The following is a 19132-nucleotide window of genomic DNA, read 5'->3' as shown; positions in this document are numbered from 1 at the left end:
TACCGTGCCTTTTACAACGCCCCCGCCTATCATACAGAGGGCCTGTTGGGAAATGCTGATCTAAGCCATTCAACACATCTCTTATCCTATTTCACTGAAGTCTTCATAAAGACTTAGTTCCCTCTGATAATCTGCTGTGGTGTTTTAAAATCCTGATGTTTCAGGAAGTCCTTTACGGGCAAGTCACTTAACCTCTCAGGACCTCAGATTTCTCATTTGGAAAATGAAGGGGGTTGGATAAGATTCTTTTTAAAGTCCCACCTAGAATTAGAATGCTCTGGTTTTTGTGCGAGCCAAAACTTTCGTTTTCATAACTGTTTAATGTCAGAACGATGTTTTAAAACAAATTCAAACAAGAAATCCTTAACACATAAAGCACGTAAAAGTAAAGCCGAGAACTCTCCAGGTCTGCAGAACACAATTGGAAAACCACTGATCTAAAGCTCTCTTTTAAAAATGCTTTCCTTTTTTCTTTGTCTCAGTGGAAAAGCAAAACATCTGGAAAGGACCTCCATATTAGTTTCCCTATGTGTATACCAGAACATATGTATTAAGTCACCTGTCAGCTTTTCTTCTCCAGATTAAATAGCTATTATAAGTCCCATTTCCCATCCCTTTAAAATATATTTCCCCTCTTTTTTTTAATGAACCTTCTTTAGTTTCTGTAATTCTTTATTAAAATGTAAAGCTACAAACCAACCACAATCTCTGAAAAGAGCCAAGTGTAGCAAAAGGATTACTTCCGGCTCTATCATGAGATATTCTCACTCCTAATACACTCCAAGTTGTTTCCTTTTTAATAACATTCCACTGCTGCCTCCCATTCAACCGACAGCTCCGTTTGACCCACACTTTTTTTGTGTCCTTCCTTCCTTTCTTCCCTTCTTTCTTTCTTTTCCTTTCTTTCCTTTCCTTTTCTTATATCTAGTCAACTAATTTCCCCTCTAATACCCATGTTATTGTCCTCACAGGCCCTTTGAAGAGTTTCTTATTGAACATAATTCTGTTTTTAATGGAACATTTCTGTAATTAGTTAAGGTCACTGAAGTTATCTTCTGCCTTCCAACATACTTCATCCAGCCTCCTAACCAATGTGAATGTTGTGTAGTTTGTTGTTGAACCTGTAGGCTAATAAAATGTCAGTTACCTCTATACATGAGGTGTCTTACAGGGTGAACTATGTCCCATAAAATTCATAGCTTGCAGCCTTATCTCCCAGGATCTCAGAATATAACTATATTGGGATATAAGGTCTTCAAGGAACTGACTGAACTAAAATGAGGCCATTTGGGTAGGTCCTAATCAAATCTGACAGGCAGCTGGGGCTTTGGCAATAGAGGAAAGGACGCTTGAAGACACAGCAAGAAGGTGAACACCCGCAAGCTAAAGAGAGAGGCCCCAAATAAAACCAAAGCTGCTGACACCTTGATCGTGGACTTCCAGCCTCCAGAACTCTGAGAAAATAAATGTCCGTGCAGTGGTGGTCTTTTGTTGCAGTATCCCAAGCCGACTAATACAAGCTACTCTATGTATGACATTGTGCAGTTCCTGGGGGCTCACCAGGGAATGTCTGCCATCCCAGAGGGCTACAGGAGAGCCCAAATACCCATAACTCAAGCCAGAAGAAGTCATAAAGAAAGATCTAGAGCAAAATGTCCTGGGAGCAACAAGGGAGCCAGATTTCTTTCCACCTGAGGGATTGAGGCTTGAAACAGAAGATGTCACCTGAGCAGGACCTTCAAAGACGGGGCAAAGTTCCAATCATGGGTGGCAATCCAGGGGACAGGACTCTATGAGTGTGAACTACACTCCTGCTCTACCTGAGGACAAGGTTGGTGGTTTGCAAACCTGTCTAAACCTCAGAACTAACTGGAAGCTTTTTAAAAAACACAAAGATCATCAGGCCCCCTCCTCATCTGCTGAATCAGGAGTTGTAGAGATGTCCTAGAATCTTTATTTTAACCAACTCTTAGGTGAGTCGTATCAGTTTCATCAACTTTAAAGATCCCTTTTTAATAAAAACATCTCACTACCTGCTCCCTCTCCCCCTGGGAATCACATATTTTTATTGAATGAGACAATACATAAAGACGCAAAACACTATCATGAGTGTAGTGGTGATTTCAAGTGAATTTGTATTTTATTACACAGAACCAAATCCACAAGGTTAAAACTGATATGAATGTATCATTTTTACATAAGCACATACATTGAGGGCATTATTTATTCAACTTGCAGAAATGCATAGACAGATTCCACCTCTTTATTAACCATGAGTTAATAACCCTCTGAGAAGGTGGCCTTTTTTTTTTTTTTAAGTTTTTGGGTGGGTTTTGTTTTTTGTTTTTTGTTTTTTAAGTTTTTGGGTGGGTTTTTTTTGTTGTTGTTGTTGTTTGTTTTTTGGTCTTTTTTTTTTTTTTTTTTTAAACTCTCTGAGACTCGAAATCCTCCTTTCTGAAATGATGAAAGTAATCCTTGCTCGTCAGGGTAAAGATTAAGTGAGATCATTTATACAAAGTACAAAACCTAGTATTAGACCCCACCCTAGCCCCTGGCCCCTAGCCTCACCCCCACCCCACCGACACATGTATAAACTCTTCCATACATTTTTTTTGAAGCTGGGTACTTTAGTCATCCCTTCCTCAACTCAAGAGTTTCCTAAAGCTCAAAGCATACCTCAGAAAAGCTCTGTTTCAATCAAAACATCACACCGATATGGACCTCCCTCCATAACTCAACAGTCAATGACCCCCAGATGAGCTATCTTCCCAAATAGATCACAATTTTGTTCAAGTGCATGATAGGCCACATGCAGACAGCGGTGCCCTGCTGTCCTTTCCACTAGATTCTTCTACATCCAGTCTTGAAATTAACCTTCTCCAGAAAATCTTGCCTGACCTCCCCCCTCATAAATCCTTCAAATAAAAAATTTTTTAATGTTTATTTATTTTTGAAGGGGAGAGAGAGAGACAGAGCATGAGCAGGGGAGGGGCAGAGAGAGAGGAAGACACAGAGTCTGAAGCGGACTCCAGACTCCGAGCTGTCAGCACAGAGCCCGTCATGGGGCTCGAACTCACAAACCACGAGATCATGACCTGAGCCGAAGTCGGACGCGCAACCCTCCAAGTGCCCCTCTCATAAATCCTTCATTCAGTTTCCCTCAGTACCTCTGCTATATTTCATTCATTCATTCATTCATTCATCTGGTCAGTAAAAGACTTACCGTGTCAGGACTTGTTTTAGACACTAAATGAACAAACAGGCAAGGTCTCCACTCCCTGGAGCTGCCAATGTAGGGAGGAGAAGACAGTAAAAATTCAATATGCAACATATCAGGTGGGGATAAACGCCAAGAGGCAAAACCAACAGTGTAAGAAAGCAAACAGGGCTATCGTTGTTTGGGTAGGATAGTCAGGAAGACCTCATCGAGGTAGTGTCTGAGCAGAAACGTGAAGAAATGAGTGTGCAGGCCGGCAGGGTACCTGGGAAGAGAGCCCCAGGCAGCGTCTTTTTTTCCACAAGAGAAGGGGTCTGGTGTTATTCAGTTTCTCCACCACTGTTACAGAATGAATTGTGTCTCTCCAAAAAAGATGTGCTGGAATCCTAACCCTCAGTATCTCAAAATGTGACCTTATTTGGAGATGGGGTCTTTACAGAGATATTCAGGTTAAAGTGAGGTCATTAGCATAGGCTCTAATCCAATATGACGGGTGTCCTTGTAAAAAGGGAAAATTTTAAACATACGCACACAGGACCACACCATGTGGAGATGAAGGCAGACATGGGATGGGGCAGGTACGAGCAAAGGGACACCGAAGATGGCCCACAAATGACCAAATCTAGGAGAGACACATGGAACAGATTCTCTGCCACAGCCCTCAGAACCAGCCTTGCCCACCCCTTGATCTTGAACTTCTAGCCTCCAGGACTGTGACAACAAATTCCTATTCTTTCAGCCTGAGTGGCATAAAGAGAGTAGTACTTTGTCACGGCAGTGCTAGGAAGCTAATATAGCTGCCTATCGCTGCGAAGGTCACACACAGACCATGTCCTTACCCGGGTTCAGAGGACAAACCCTTGGTTCCATGGGCTTCTGCATACCCCTGGATGACTGAGGACTATAACTGCCCCTAACTGGACTCCCTGTTTCCAGCCTTACTTTCTGAATCCATTCTCCACAGTACTGTCCCGATCTCTCTGAAACAAAAACGTGATCGCCTCACTGATTCACAAGTCTTTGCCTGTATCCCCTTGTCTTCAGGATATAATCCCAATTTTCTCAGTTTGGGAACCAACGACCACGGGATCCAGCCCCTGTTTACCTCTCCAACTTTGCCGCTCTCGTCTCTGCCCCTTCCTGGGGTGGCCTAACCTGTACTCATCCTCCGCCTCAATTTAGTCACCACCTACACTGGGAAGCCTTCCCAAGGCCCCTGAGACCAGGTTAGGGGTCCCTCCTAGGTACTTCCAGAAGTCCTGGTGTTGGCTGAATGCTGTTGCTGCATTTATTACAGTGTGCCCCAAACCTGTTTGCCCGACTCTTCTTTTCGAAAATGAGTTCCCATACCTGTCGTTCCTCTAGGCGCTAAGAAAGTGCCTGGCGTGTAGGGAACGTTCACTGGGCGGATGAATAAATGAGCAAAGCACGCCACGTTTTGACCAGCTGGTCCCAGAACTAAATTTTTTTTCCCCTTTAAGGGATGGGAGGTGGGGAGGTGACCTTTCAGGAGATTTCCCAACAGTATGTGGAACCACTGGCACTGGATGGAGTTGCACCTTTTCTTAATGGCTGCAAGAGGAATTTAGATTAGGCATTCAAGAGCTGGCCGTCGTCGTGTCGCAAGACCCTGCAGTATGAGGAAAGGAAGTCAACAATCTATCTGACAATTTTTGAGTCTGGGCTTGACCAGAATTTTGGAGCCTTTTTTTTTTTTTTTTTTTTAATAGCAGGTGGCACTTTCAGGTTTCTCCCCAGCCTCCCATTCAATAAGTGCAAGTCGATGACCTACAGGTAAAAGTGGTGGGTAGACAGAATAGGAGATTATTGCAAACAATGCAACGTGTTCCATGCGCAAGTCTCCAAAAAGTTAATATTTTTGAGGTTTAAATATCATTGCACACACAGCTATAAATGCTGAAGAGCCTGGAAAAGAAAAGAGAAAAAGACGGTAACAATGTTTAAGTACATACATTAAAAATATTGTATTTGTATAGTAGGTCTATAAATTTATATATCTAACTAGAGGAAGACAGAGGGATAATAGATTCACATAATCAGGATTCGCTCGCAATCCTCAGGATTTCTGCAAACTTCTGAAAGGGGAAATGTATCAGAATTTCCAGTCGTCCAAAAAATAGGGCCTAAAAAAGTCTTGTGTGCAAGGGAGAAAAGGAGGGGTGGAAGGCGGGGGACTAGCCCTTCGCAGCAGGAAGTCTTCAATGGCTATCGAGTTATGAAGGAACAACTCTGAACAGAAGTCCTTATTCGGAGCGCTAAACTCGCTTTTACCACATAAAGCGCAATATAAAAAGCTCAGAGCAACCTCATCATGGTGTTGGGGAAACAACTCGGCTTCTCCAAGTGAGAAAGCAAGAGGGCTCCGACCGGGTAGTAGCCCAGACCGGTGTTAGGGTTTTTATTTGCAAGTCAATGAGCCAAATGGACGACCAGGCTACTTGTGCCGCGTTCTGGGAAGCAAGGTTATTATTATCGCCTATTGCCCCACTGAACAATTTCACTGAAAAGGAAGAGTCCCAGCAGTGTGTGCGCGCGCACGGTGCCATACGGGACGTGCAGCTACGTGCCCACCTCCAGAACGACTTTATTTACAAAGCGATTACCATGTTATCTATTTGTTTTCCTTTTCCAGCAACAGCAGTTTTACTCAGCCCTCGAATTTCTTAATTACAAACCCGTTCGCTTCTAAATCAACCCCAAATCGTCAGGCAGAGCCGGGAGGGAGGCTGTGCAAGTTTGCACACACCCCCACCTCCCGGATCAAGGGCAACAGCAGAAGCAAGAAACTGTGTATGTGCAAAAAGGTGGATCTGGGGACGAGGATCGCTGAGTTTGTTTACAGAGCAGAGACGCCTCAGCTCGGATGCCAAAGCTACCAAGAGCTGCAAACGCAAACTTAGCAGAAGCACACGTACCCCGGGAGCGGCGAGCGGGCCCGAAAGCGCGGACCGGACTCAAGGGCGAGGGAGCGGAGGCGGCCGGGCCCGCGGGCGCGCTCGGTCCACCTGCAGCCGCTGCCGCTCCCCGCCCCCAGCTCCTGTCCTTGAAAGGAGTCGGCGGGGGTGTGGGGGGGGGGGGGGAATGCATCTACACTCAGAATAGCTAGATCAGGTTCACCCAGTGCTCCTATAAAAACACAAAGGCACAGCCCGGGAAAGTGTGCTCGGGGAAGGGGCATTATTTGTCCGGGTATTTAAAACCGCACTCGGGGAAACACAGCCATTCTTCGCAGACCGTGGAAGGGGGGGGGGGGGGGGGGGCGTGGGTGGAGGGCTTGCAAAGCCGGGGTGGCAGAAGGGCACTATGCAGGAAGAGCACTATGCAGGGCACCCCCTTTCCCCCGCAGAAGGCAGCCCAGATCGCTAGGTGAGCCGACTGGGAGTGCGGGGGGTGGGGGATCCGGCCAGCGGGGAGCAGCGCGTTTTCCTCGCTCTTCTCGGGGCAGGCGCTAATTTGGAGCTAGAAGTGCAGGGGGCGTTTTCTTCCCGCTCCGGGGCGACCGGGCTGGCCCGGTGTTTGTGGGCTGAGAGGAAACCAGAGTCCGGCGGCACTGAGGCGGCGCCTGGGCCCGCAGCCTCTGCGCACGTGCCTCTGGCCGCGGGGACGCGGCTCCGCTACCCGGTCCGGCGTGCCCGAGGCTCCGGAGTCCGCGTTTTGCCACCGCCCTCCCGGGAGGCTCTCGCTCCGCCCTTCCTGAAATCCCTTATATTAACTGTGGCCAAAGCCCTAAGAAACACAGCTCATTGTTGGCAGCTGCCGGGCGGTCTTACAGAGCTGCGAGGGCAGCGGAGGGGAAATAAAAGGGAACGGCTCCGATTCTGCCCCAGCGGCTGCTGCAAGACCTCTGTGCCGACATCGCGACAGCGAGCGCCCTGCACACCGGGAAGGCCCCCTCTATGTGCTGCTGAGCCGGTCCCGGACCCGACGATCCCGCCCTCGGTCTTCGGAGCAGAAATCGCAAAGACGGAAGGTAAGCGCGGCGGGCGAAGCCGGCTGGGGCGCCTGCCAGCCCAGTCCTCCGAGGGCTGGGTTTGCCCGGAGGAAGAGCGTGAGGCGGAGCTGGGGAATAACAACAGGATGTGCAACAACAGGATGAGGAGGGCTGATTTAATGCCTGAAGTTCGCGGCACGGCTACGGGGCACTTCCTTTATTAGGCGACTCCGGGGAGCAGAGGGGGGTGTGGGCACGGGTCCGCCCGCCCGATCGCAGGGGAAGGGGCTGTTTGTTCGCGCCCAGCTCGTTGTGGGTGGCAGGTCCGCCGTGGCGGCCAGCCCCGGGTGCACGGGCTACTAGTAGGATCCCGGGGATAGTTAGTGGTTCGCAGCCGACGTGCGTCCGGGGAGCCTAGGGGACAGAGGCAAGAAAAAGTGGGGTGCGCCTTGGTGGGCGGCACGTGTGGCGCGAGTCTTACCGTCTGCCCTTTTCACTTTCAGGACTGGAAATGGCAGACCATATGATGGCCATGAACCACGGGCGCTTCCCCGACGGCACCAACGGGCTGCACCACCACCCTGCCCATCGCATGGGCATGGGGCAGTTCCCGAGCCCCCATCACCACCAGCAGCAGCAGCCCCAACACGCCTTCAACGCCCTGATGGGCGAGCACATACACTACGGCGCGGGCAACATGAATGCCACGAGCGGCATCAGGCACGCGATGGGGCCGGGGACTGTGAACGGAGGGCACCCCCCGAGCGCGCTGGCCCCCGCGGCCCGGTTTAACAACTCCCAGTTCATGGGCCCCCCGGTGGCCAGCCAGGGAGGCTCCCTGCCGGCCAGCATGCAGCTGCAGAAGCTCAACAACCAGTATTTCAACCATCACCCCTACCCCCACAACCACTACATGCCGGATTTGCACCCTGCTGCAGGCCACCAGATGAACGGGACAAACCAGCACTTCCGAGATTGCAACCCCAAGCACAGCGGCGGCAGCAGCACCCCCGGCGGCTCCGGCGGCAGCAGCACCCCCGGCGGCTCCGGCGGCACCTCGGGTGGTGGCGCGGGCAGCGGCAATAGCGGCGGCGGCAGCGGCGGCGGCAGCGGCAGCAACATGCCCGCCTCCGTGGCCCACGTCCCTGCTGCAATGCTGCCGCCCAATGTCATAGACACTGATTTCATCGACGAGGAAGTGCTTATGTCCTTAGTGATAGAAATGGGTTTGGACCGCATCAAGGAGCTGCCCGAACTCTGGCTGGGGCAAAACGAGTTTGATTTTATGACGGACTTCGTGTGCAAACAGCAGCCCAGCAGAGTAAGCTGTTGACTTGATCGAAACCCCGGCGAAAAGAAATCAAACCCCCAACTTCGGTGTGAATTAAAGAAAAAAACAAAAAAACAAAAAAACAAAACAAAACAAAAAAAAAAAAACATTCCCTTAGACACAGTATCTCACTTTTCAGATCTTGAAAGGTTTGAGAACTTGGAAACAAAGTAAAACTATAAACTTGTACAAATTGGTTTAAAAAAATTGCTGCCACTTTTTTTTTTTTTTTCTGTTTTTGTTTCGTTTTGTAGCCTTGACATTCACCTCCCTTATGTAGTTGAAATATCTAGCTAACTTGGTCTTTTTTGTTTGTTTTTACTCCTTATTTCCTCACTTTCTCCAGTGCTCAACTGTTAGATATTAATCTTGGCAAACTGCTTAATCTTGTGGATTTTGTAGATGGTTTCAAATGACTGAGTTGCATTCAGATTGACGAGTGAAAGGAAAAATTTGCATTAGTTGGTTGCATGAACTTTGAAGGGCAGATATTACTGCACAAACTCTGCCATCTCGCTTCATTTTTTTTAACTATGCATTTGAGTACAGACTAATTTTTTAAATATGCTAAACTGGAAGATTAAACAGATGTGGGCCAAACCGTTCTGGATCAGGAAAAGTCATACTGTTCACTTTCAAGTTGGCTGTTCCCCCTCCCCCATATGTACAGACAATAATAGGGTGTGGAATGTCGTCAGTGGCAAACATTTCACAGATTTTTATTTTGTTTCTGTCTTCAACATTTTTGACACTGTGCTAATAGTTCTATTCAGTACATGAAAAGATACTACTGTGTTGAAAGCTTTTTAGGAAATTTTGACAGTATTTTTGTACAAAACATTTTTTTGAGAAAATACTTGTTAATTTATTCTATTTTAATTTGCCAATGTCAATAAAAAGTTAAGAAATACTTGTTTTCTAGAAGTCATTGGGGGGTGGGGGTGGTTGTTCCTCTTGGTGGCTTTTTCTCTCTGTAAGTTGAACACTTTATTGATGAGAGTAAGCATTCCAAAGGATAAATTACAGGACACTAAAACAGGTCATGATGAGCTTAAGTGGAGAGCAGGATTTAACATAATTGGCATAATGCTTCATTGTTATCATTGTTAACATGCCTCTTGGTGTGGTTTAATCAGAAGCTGCAAAGTTGTCAAAGAGCATTTTTTTTTTTTTCTTAATTGTCATCATATTCAAGTGTACTCCAGAGTTAAAGGTTTGTGACACTAAATCCTATAAAAAAAATTTTTTTTCTCGGGATGGGAGGGGGGAACACCAAGTGTTTCTGGTGATATACCTGATTCAACTATGTAAATGCAGATCAGGATAATATACTGGGAGAATGGTGACGATGGCATTAAACATAAATCTCCCTTTATCTCTAGTGACGAATTTTATTTCTCAGCAAAAGTCCTAAGGAGAGGCACACATTTTCTAGCTTAATCTCTGAAATAGCTTCTGACTGGTTTATAGTCCTAAGAGGAAGAGGGGGCAGAATTCCACCTTGAGGCTTTCTATTTTGTTCTATAATATTTAAAATTTACACAGGGAGGTTGATTCAAAGGTCAAATTACAGTCTTCACAAGATCTTCCCTTGCACGCAATCCCTGTTTTCCAGAATTCTGAGCCTTTTCTGTTACAGACAAGGGGTGCAAAGGACATGAGGATAAGATTGTTTAATTTTACCTAAATGTTTTACCAGGAAGACATAATTACAGTTAAGGAGGTGTCGAGTTTTGCCTATAACCAAGCAAAAGAAAAAGTCATATTGTTAAAATCTCAAATTATCCCAGCTTGAAGATGGAATTTTGTTTTCCCTTTCATGTTTTCTTAGCTTATCTTGTAAGAGCAACATACCTACATTCAAGAAAAAATAGTCTTTTATATTTGACCCACTGAAGAAGTAAAATACAGGTTGAGGAAAATCTCACAAATAATAACTTTAAAAGAACATTTCATTCTGATCCTTAGATTCTAATCTTAAATCCCGTATTTCATAATTTTTAAAAAAAAGGAAATGCAGAAGTGTTAAATTACAGTGAGTCTGGCGTAAAGGCTCATTTCAATATAATTCAGATCACCTACATTCTATAATTCTATTTCCAAGGCAAGCCATTAAAATTAAGATACACACTCCACTGGGCTTGTTATACTTCTCTAATTGACATTTCCTTATTAAAAATTATGTTCTAAATAAATAATTTCTCTGAAAATTGAAAATAATTCCAAACTCTTCACCCCATTTTAAAAAGCTAATCCAGATTTCCCACATTAATAGTTGAAGCTGAAGTTTTCTTCAGCTAAGACCTGTCAATACTAAATCTGCAATCAGCAGTAAATCTTCCTGGCTAGGCATTTTCACAGTAAGTTTTTCTTTTCCTTTTTTTTTTTTTTTTTTTTTTCCAGAGGCTCAAGTGAAAAAATATGTTTGCATACATATTAATACAGCAATTCTTGTTCTTTTTCACTTGTGCCAGGAAAAAAAAAAAGAAAAGAAAAAGGAAAGCTATTGGAGGCATTGTGTTTTTTCTTTTCTTCTTTTTTTTTTTTTTTTTTTTTTTTTTTTGCATAAAGAAAGAAACAAAATAATTGTCTTGCCACCACCCTTCACCATTCATTCTGCCAGGAAATAAGCCACAACACCTGCTCTGTCACTAAATTCCTCCTGCTGTTCTAACACCGGAACACGTATGTGGAGACGCGGAGCCCAAGGAACTATTATTAGATCTGAGCCCATCTCTGCCAGAACAGAGGAGCTGGTTTAAAAGCACAATTTCTCCTTAGTGCAAATACAACCCCCCTCCACCCCCTATTCATCTGAATGATCTCTATTTCATTAAAACTCTTTCTCGATCAACAATTGAGCAGATTCCATGCGATATCTGCAGGTCTCTTAAGCACAGGAAAAATAACTCCTTGTTTGAACAACCTGATTCATGAACCCTGTACAGTGACCTAGATCACCGGGCTACTGGCGGACATTTGCAAAACCTTTTGTGGTCTTGCTTCCTACTAAGTTGCTTATAGCATATGGGGAAATTTGACCTCCGTACCTTGGCTGTTTTTCAAAAAGTTCTAACATGGTACAAGAGAGCTTCTGTTCTTTAAGCTTTGCCCACAAATAGATACTCCACGCTTGATTTTTCAAGATGAGATCGATGATAAGCAAGAACATCATAGAAACAAGTCAGAAAAATAAGAACACGTTGATGAAAACTTGCACCTCTGCCTTGTGCCTGCTCGGATCCTGGTGGCGGTATTTTTTGCGGGAGCTGATAAAGACGTTACATCTATGGATGGGTCTTTGAAGGACAGTTACCTAATCACCACTGTTTATGGGGTGCTAGGCTAGAGCACTGGTACCAGAAGGCTGACATCTATTGTGAAGTTTATGGTCTCCGTGACTTTTACTACTGTAAACGCCTGGGCTAGCTATAAATTGATGTCAACATTAAAGGCCAGATCCTTTAGAGCAAAATATTAATCCACTAATCTATTATGGGTGGCCGGCTTTGAAATACAAACTTTGCAGTCCCAGACCATTAGGTGTTTTCGCCCCCTTGTGGAATTTATTTAGAAGGTCAAAGGAAAGCCATTTCCTTAAGAGGGGTTTTTTTTTTTTGTTGGTGGTGGTTTGTTTGTTTACCTTTTCTGAATGCTTCATTTTCTATCTTGAAGCAAACAGCATATATTTGAGCAACAAATTTTTTTTTATTAAAACAGATTTCAAAGTAAACACCCTTTATGAAAATAAGAGTATTTTCCTTACCAAAGAACTTAACTTGGGATAAGCGTACATAATTGAGATGTGCCTCACATTTCAAAATATGCATTGGCTAAGGGGTTTTCTTTTATAAAAGTATAATGAGCAAATGCTTTAGCCTGTCAGTTAAAACTGATACTCTGCACTCTCACAACAGAACTGTTGTTTTGGGACAAGTACAAATAATAATGCATTTGATGGTAAGTGTTGGGAAAGGTGGAGGGAAATATCTAGGAATGCAGAATGCGGTTATCTGTGTTGGAATGCGACCAAGCCACAGGCTCTAATCTTGTGAAAGGGCCACAGGATGTTTAATGGGAATGAGTGTTGCTGTCTAATTGATTCAGTAAAATTTACTTTAAAATAAGCTTGGCAGATAACATTGTCTCCAAAGAAAGAAATACATTTAGAATTCAAGGAATTCAGGACTCAAGCCATTGGAAATGTTCTCCTCTCCAACCGTATTGTTTTGCTAGCACAAAAGAGGTGTTACGCAGCTTCAGAGATGGTATTTATCATTTTGGTACTGTACCACTGTCATCAGAATCACAGCTGCCAGGCAGGTTAAAGCAAGACAAGGTTAAAGGTTAAAGGTTAAAGGTTAAAGCAAGGTTAAAACAATGGATAGCACATCAAGTGACTTAGCCAATGAACCCCTATCATCTTGTGTTCTGTTTGTCTTTTCCCCCCAGAATAGAAGAAACAATGGCAATGTCAGAATTTTAATTGCAATGGACTGGCTTAAATTACTTGACCTATTTTTATCCAGCTAGGAGAGAAATGATTCTGTTTTTTCTTGGCAGCAATACTTATCATTTAAATTAGAAAAAAGAAAGATAAGGACATTTCTCTATCAAGTAGTGTACTATTGGTAAATAGTTTTAGTTTGTTTTATAGTAAATAAGATTCCCATATATTTTTGAAAAATTTTGAGACACCTGAAGTAAAGAACTTTCCCCCTTCATTGGAGAACTTAAATTTATGAAGGATGCTAAATAACAAAATGAAAATACTCTAGGAGCTGCTGCGGTGAATTCCCATAGTATTTTGATATTTATGAACATAATAAAAGAAAAACTAAGAGAAATTGGGGTCTACTGTGTGGGGGAACTGAATCCATGGTCCTTGGGAAAGAGAATATCAACCAACACCTTCCTTGCGATCTAGGAACAAATAATGGCTTTTTAGTACCTGGATCCTCATCAGCCGCCAGATGAGCATTAAAGGTGTCACAGCCCGCCCCAGGAGCCAGTTGGTGATGCTTTTTGAGAATTCTGTTTGGCTAAACCAACACATGAAGAGTGAACTAAAGCAGATGCAAGACGAATGAGTACTATTACTAGCTTTATATGTTGTTGGCTTTCATTAGGCTGAACTAATCTGAAAGATTAGTGAGGCAGGACACGACATGGGTGAGGACAGTAGGTCACAGGATTCTTGGAATTTTCCCATGGCATCATCATCGTGCCCCACCCTGAAATCCTTCCCCTTCCCTCTACAGTGGAAAGGCTCCTTGATGACATTTTGGGTTGCTGAACAGAGCAGACGAGGGACTGTGGCTCCAAAGGAGCCTGTGGCAAGGCAAGGTTGGCCTTGGTGTGCCTTGAAGGAGATATGCAAATAGGCGAGTGGCTTTTGAAAAGTTAATAGTGTTAAAGAATCCTGTGGGTCTATTCTTGAAAGCTGGGTGGGGAGTGAGATTTAGGCTTGAGCAAAAGTCAAACTGGCAGAAAACCACAAAAAAATGTTGTCAGAGGACAGCCAACTCCAGGGTATATGGTATTTTATGAACACTTGTAGGGGATAGGATGCTAGAGTGGAGGAAATGTGATCAGGGCTACTGAACCCTTTTCTCTGTGTGTCTCCCCAGGGATCGACAGAAAAGTTGGCCTTGTGGTTTCTTTAGCTTGACCACAGAGCTTGTTTGTTTGTTTGTTTGTTTGTTTGTTTTTTAATTTCTGGTAACCCACCATTCCCCCTGCCCTTTGTTTCATGACCATATCTCCACACTGACAAACACATAGCACTTAAATTGTATATAAATATCTTTAGGTCTCCTTGTAAATATTGCCCCATTATATTTATTTTGGATAACTCTTTGAAGGAAGATCCTGGATGCAAAATGATGGCTAGTTCCATATTTCTTCCCTTTATCCGGTGTGTTTAGCAAATATATGCATGATGGGGCCAGTCTGTGAAAAGTGATTGAACTGCTATGCTCCTAATATGAACTGAAAATAAAAATCTAAATGTTTCTTAGATCCCTGTCTGCCACCATGTTTTTTTAGGGCAAAGATTTTCAGCTAGCTAGGGCCACCCCTGTAAGAGACAGAGCAGAATAGGAAGAAGGTATAGGGCAGTAACTTGAAAAAACATATTCCATATATATATATTTGGAAAAATGTTTAAATACATGTTATTTCAGTAAGACTTTTTAAAAAATCTTCTTGACTGATAGAGCATGGATTTTAAACTGGAGAGAAATGCTGTTTAGACGACACGATGCTACCAAATCAGAGAAATTCACCCTGCTGCCAGCACCACTTAACAAATCATTTTGTTAACTCAAGTTTCCTGTGACAGAGCTGACTTTGCTGAGCGCCCACTATGTGACAGGCATTGTGGGGGGCACTTTGCATATGCAATCTTATTTAATCCTCACAGTGTTCCTACAAGGGTATGTCATGTCATTATTCCAATTTTAGATAAGGAAACTGTTATTTAAAGAGGAAGTAAGGGGCGCCTGGGTGGCTCAGTCGGTTAAGCGTCCGACTTCAGCCAGGTCACGATCTCGCGGTCCGGGAGTTCGAGCCCCGCGTCAGGCTCTGGGCTGATGGCTCAGAGCCTGGAGCCTGTTTCCGATTCTGTGTCTCCCTCTCTCTCTGCCCCTCCCCCGTTCATGCTCTGTCTCTCTCTGTCCCAAAAATAAATAAACGTTGAAAAAATAAAAAAATAAAAATAAATAAATAAATAAAGAGGAAGTAAAATTGTTCAAGGGCAATACAGCTGGTAGGAGGCTAAGTGGTTTTCCAGACCTAGCTTCCAGTACAGTGTTTATTCTGTTTTTAAAATTTTATTATTATTATCATTTTTATTTTAGTAAGAGAGAGAGAGAGCAAGGCGGTCAAGGGGCGGGGGGGGGGGGGGGAGAGAGAGAGAGAGAGAGAGAGAGAGAGAGAATCTCAAGCAGGCTCCACACTCAGTGTAGAACCTAACATGGGGCTCGATCCCCGCCCCTGGGATCATGACCTGAGCTGAAATCCAGAGCCACTCAATTGACTGAGCCACCCAGGCACCCCAGGACAGTGTTCATTCTAATACATGACACTACCATTCTAAACCAAATTACTTTTAATCGTCTTTTTTTTCTTTTCTTTTCAAATTACTCGTATTCTTAGATCCCATGGTTGTCAGCTCATCAGTTGATTTAATAACGTGCTTCAGGGGGGAAAAACCCTCTACATTTTATGTACGCAAATTATAAAGTATACTAACACCATTATGACACATACCTATCCCTACAGTTGCATACCATTTCCTTTTGGGATTTACAAGATTTGGGTCTACCCTTTTCACACCCAGTCTAAAAATTCTTCAGAATTAAGTTTGGCCCCGACAGACAACTGTGAGACTAGCAGAGGTGGTGAGACTGCCTAATCCCTTCTTAACAGCTTTACCTGGTTTACACTTCAAGTCAGATGAAATAATACCAGTGATTTGCATTTCAAATTCTGTTTTTTATTTCTTAATGGAATTACATACTGCTGGATGGTAAATAGTTTCTTTCGCAAAGTAAGCCAGCAAAACTAAGTAGTTTTGTCAATTCCATAATCTATTACATGAGAATGTGTCAGTGGCTAAATTCTTCCAAGTAAAGAGGATCATCTCACAACTTGACATACTTCCTGGAAGCAACTATGACTTAACATTGTTTCTAAGGGTCAGGCTGATTTCGGAATATTAGCGTGTATACACACACACACACACACACACATATACACACATATACATATACATATATATACACACATCTTAAAATAAAGAAAATAATAGTGTTTAGTTCCTTTACACTTAAATAAGCTTCCTTTATCTATCTAAACTTTCTTGACGATTTAAACTTTCTCTTGCTTTGGTCTTCTATGAAAACCCAAAACTCTTCCGTTAATAATTGTAATAAAAAAGAATGTAGAACAGGAGTAAAAACCATGGGTAGTCTTAGCTCTGCAACCAAATAGCTGGGTAATTTAATCACTGCTGACTCAAGTTTCTCCATCAGGAAAATGAAGATATATGTTTAATTAATATATCCTGTATTCAAATCCTCATGAAGGAAACACAAACCCATACGTATCATCTTCTTCCTCGGAAAACTGGAGTGGAATGCCACAAACCCCTTCAAAATCTTTATATCGTTTCTTGCCATTCTTTTTCCAAGGGAACTGTGAGCTTGGGGATGTGCCATAGATGTGTTCCCAGTCAGTTCGACTCTTCCATGGTTGGAATCATCTCTGTAAATGTCTGCCTTCATGAACATACGGGATTTCTCCATCTGTAAGCAACTACCAAAAAAAAAAAAAATGCCACTTGCAAAGATACAGGTGACTACGTAACGTTCTTTGCTGATGTAGTGGTTGAAGTATATATATTATACATTGAAAATACCTTGATCAATTCTTCATTGAGATTCTGCTCTATTTTCTTACAGATTAATTTCATTTTTCCAACCTGATAAATATCAGATGCAGAATAAATATTTGGTCTCTCTTTCCTTCAAACAACTCTTCCTGGACCATCATCATCATGATCACTGCTACTGTTATTTGTTTTCTGGAAAAGACAATCCTATATGTAAAGCTAAAGTACAGGAACCTAGCAAATGCTAAACGCTTACGCTGGCACTTAAGAGTTTTCAAGCAGGTAAGAGGTACACGTCTATGCCCATGTATTTCCTTCTCCCCAACTTCCCAACACACACAGTCTCTTTTTGTTTCATACCACCACATTCCTCCAGTTTGGGGAATCAATTATTTAGCTAGATGACAAATAGAGTCACTGAAAAATAGTTATACAGAGGAAACTGTACACTATAATACATAACTACCCAAGAAACAATTATTGACTGACTTGTAAAAGCAAAGAATCTCAAGAACCAGGATAAAGTATTACAAGAAAATATTTGTTCCTTTCCCTAGTTGGCCACTAGGTGTAGCTGAAGGTCCATAAGTTCACATTTACTCTTCATCACCCTCTAGACTAGATTGTCACAAGCTTAAAGAACTTGCCTCTTGCCCCTGCAGTGTGTTTTATGAACAGGTAAGATCTTCCACGTGACCTATTATAACTCTCAAAATTAAAGAGAAGCCAAAGACACCTCAGCACACTCTGCCCAAGCACCATTGCTCACCACAGTCTGATAGAAATTGGAAATCAACAAAAGGTATCTTTGAACAGCTTCCACTTCTCCCCCCTTTTATCCCCTTCCATTTCTGAAGTGCTCTCATCCAGCCTTCCATTCACTCAGGTACCAGTGGCTCAATTTTATGCTCTGCTGGGGACATGTATATCTTAGGAGACAAACACTGGAGAGAGTACAGCATTTAAACTAAAGGAGGAAGTTCTGAATGGTGGGTTTTTGTGCACCCGTCAGAAAGAGATTTGAAGCCTGCTAGGTCTTTCTCTACCTTTTTTTGACCCTTAAATCATTCCCTTCTCCTGATCCTCCTCTTACCTCTCAAGCCAGTCCACTTCGATGTCTTATATGAAACTCTTTGCTCTCACCTTAAGTATCGGCGTTCACCAGACTTCTCACCTCATGCCACTAGCCAATTCCATAAATTCCTAAACGCTTCCAAAACAATCAGAAAGGGTTCTAATACTAAGGATTCCAATACCTGGATCTTCAGCCCAATCGCTTTCCCAAGTTCTACCTGCATACACACACACACACACACACACACACACAATGAATTCTGATAAACATTTAAGCACAGCATGTCCAAGATTCACTCAGTCCTCTCTGCCCCCTGGGTTGAATTCCTGGTAGTGGAACTACCATTCTTCTAGACACACAAGCCAGAAGTCTAAAAATGCTAGACTTCTACTTTCTTATTCATCCCAGCTTTCATCAATCGAATTAATTGGTCAATGCCTTCAATAAGTCCTTTGCTCTTGCTGTCCCTCTGCCTGAAATGTGTTTTCCTTCCTGAACCTCCCTTTGCCAAAACTTGCTTCTTCAATGGCCACGTAAATTAAAATGGAAAGCTACTTCCTGCTTTTCCCCATGGGATTCCCCGCCCCTTTCAATCTTGCTCAGTTTTTCTCCAGAGTGCTCATGGTGGTTTTCAAATCAGTCTGTAAAGTTCTGGGCACTCATCTCCTCCAAAGGTTGATTCCCTGAATCTGCTACATAACTTCAGAGGCTGAGTCCAAAAACACCATATAGCTTCCTCCTAGTTCTCTTGGGACCTTGTCCTTGGAGCCCTGAGCTGCAGTATAAAAGGTCCAAGTATTCCTGAGGCTGCCAATCCCATGAGGAAGCCAGGCCACTTAGAAAGGCCGTGTTGAGGTGCGTCCACCAGCAGGTTCACACCTGGTAGCCAGTAACAACCTCCAGGGTGAGCGAAGATGCCTCCACATGCTTCCACTCTCCAGCTGTTGAGTTGCCCTTAGCTGTAAAGTCTTTCCAGCAGAAGCCCCAGACATTAGACATTATAGAGCAGAGACAAGTCATGCTCCTGGTACCTTTTCGGAATTCCTGTCTCACAGCATCCATGGGCATCATAAAATGGAGAGTCTTGGGGTGATTTGATAAATAGCAATCATAACTAAATAGCACTTGTCACTATCTCACACAATTCATAGTTTACTTTTACA

The 19132-nt window shown here is 43.4% G+C and overlaps 1 protein-coding gene and 1 long non-coding RNA gene across 2 annotated transcripts; one reads left to right on the top strand and one right to left on the bottom strand.

Annotated features, from left to right (window-relative positions):
- The first annotated feature begins 6961 nt into the window (after positions 1-6961).
- Positions 6962-9409, top strand: CITED2 (Cbp/p300 interacting transactivator with Glu/Asp rich carboxy-terminal domain 2). Its single transcript, XM_045499834.1, has 2 exons — positions 6962-7208; positions 7673-9409. Exon 2 carries the CDS (start codon positions 7681-7683, stop codon positions 8500-8502), a length of 822 nt encoding a protein of 273 aa, XP_045355790.1. The 5' UTR covers positions 6962-7208; positions 7673-7680; the 3' UTR covers positions 8503-9409.
- A 6566-nt stretch (positions 9410-15975) lies between these two features.
- LOC123609091 lies at positions 15976-17210 on the bottom strand. Its single transcript, XR_006717605.1, has 2 exons — positions 16922-17210; positions 15976-16818 (listed from the first exon to the last, which is right to left on the bottom strand). It is a non-coding gene; the product is annotated as an uncharacterized LOC123609091 (long non-coding RNA).
- Between the last annotated feature and the right edge of the window lie 1922 nt (positions 17211-19132).

This window comes from Leopardus geoffroyi, chromosome B2, assembly GCF_018350155.1.
Source record: "Leopardus geoffroyi isolate Oge1 chromosome B2, O.geoffroyi_Oge1_pat1.0, whole genome shotgun sequence".
In the NCBI taxonomy this organism is placed as follows: Eukaryota; Metazoa; Chordata; class Mammalia; order Carnivora; family Felidae; genus Leopardus; species Leopardus geoffroyi.
This window is presented reverse-complemented; position numbering and strand designations above follow the sequence as displayed.

Excerpts from the sequence above, each read along its gene's own strand:
- CITED2 (XM_045499834.1), top strand. The coding sequence starts at position 7,681 with ATGGCAGACCATATGATGGCCATGAACCACGGGCGCTTCCCCGACGGC.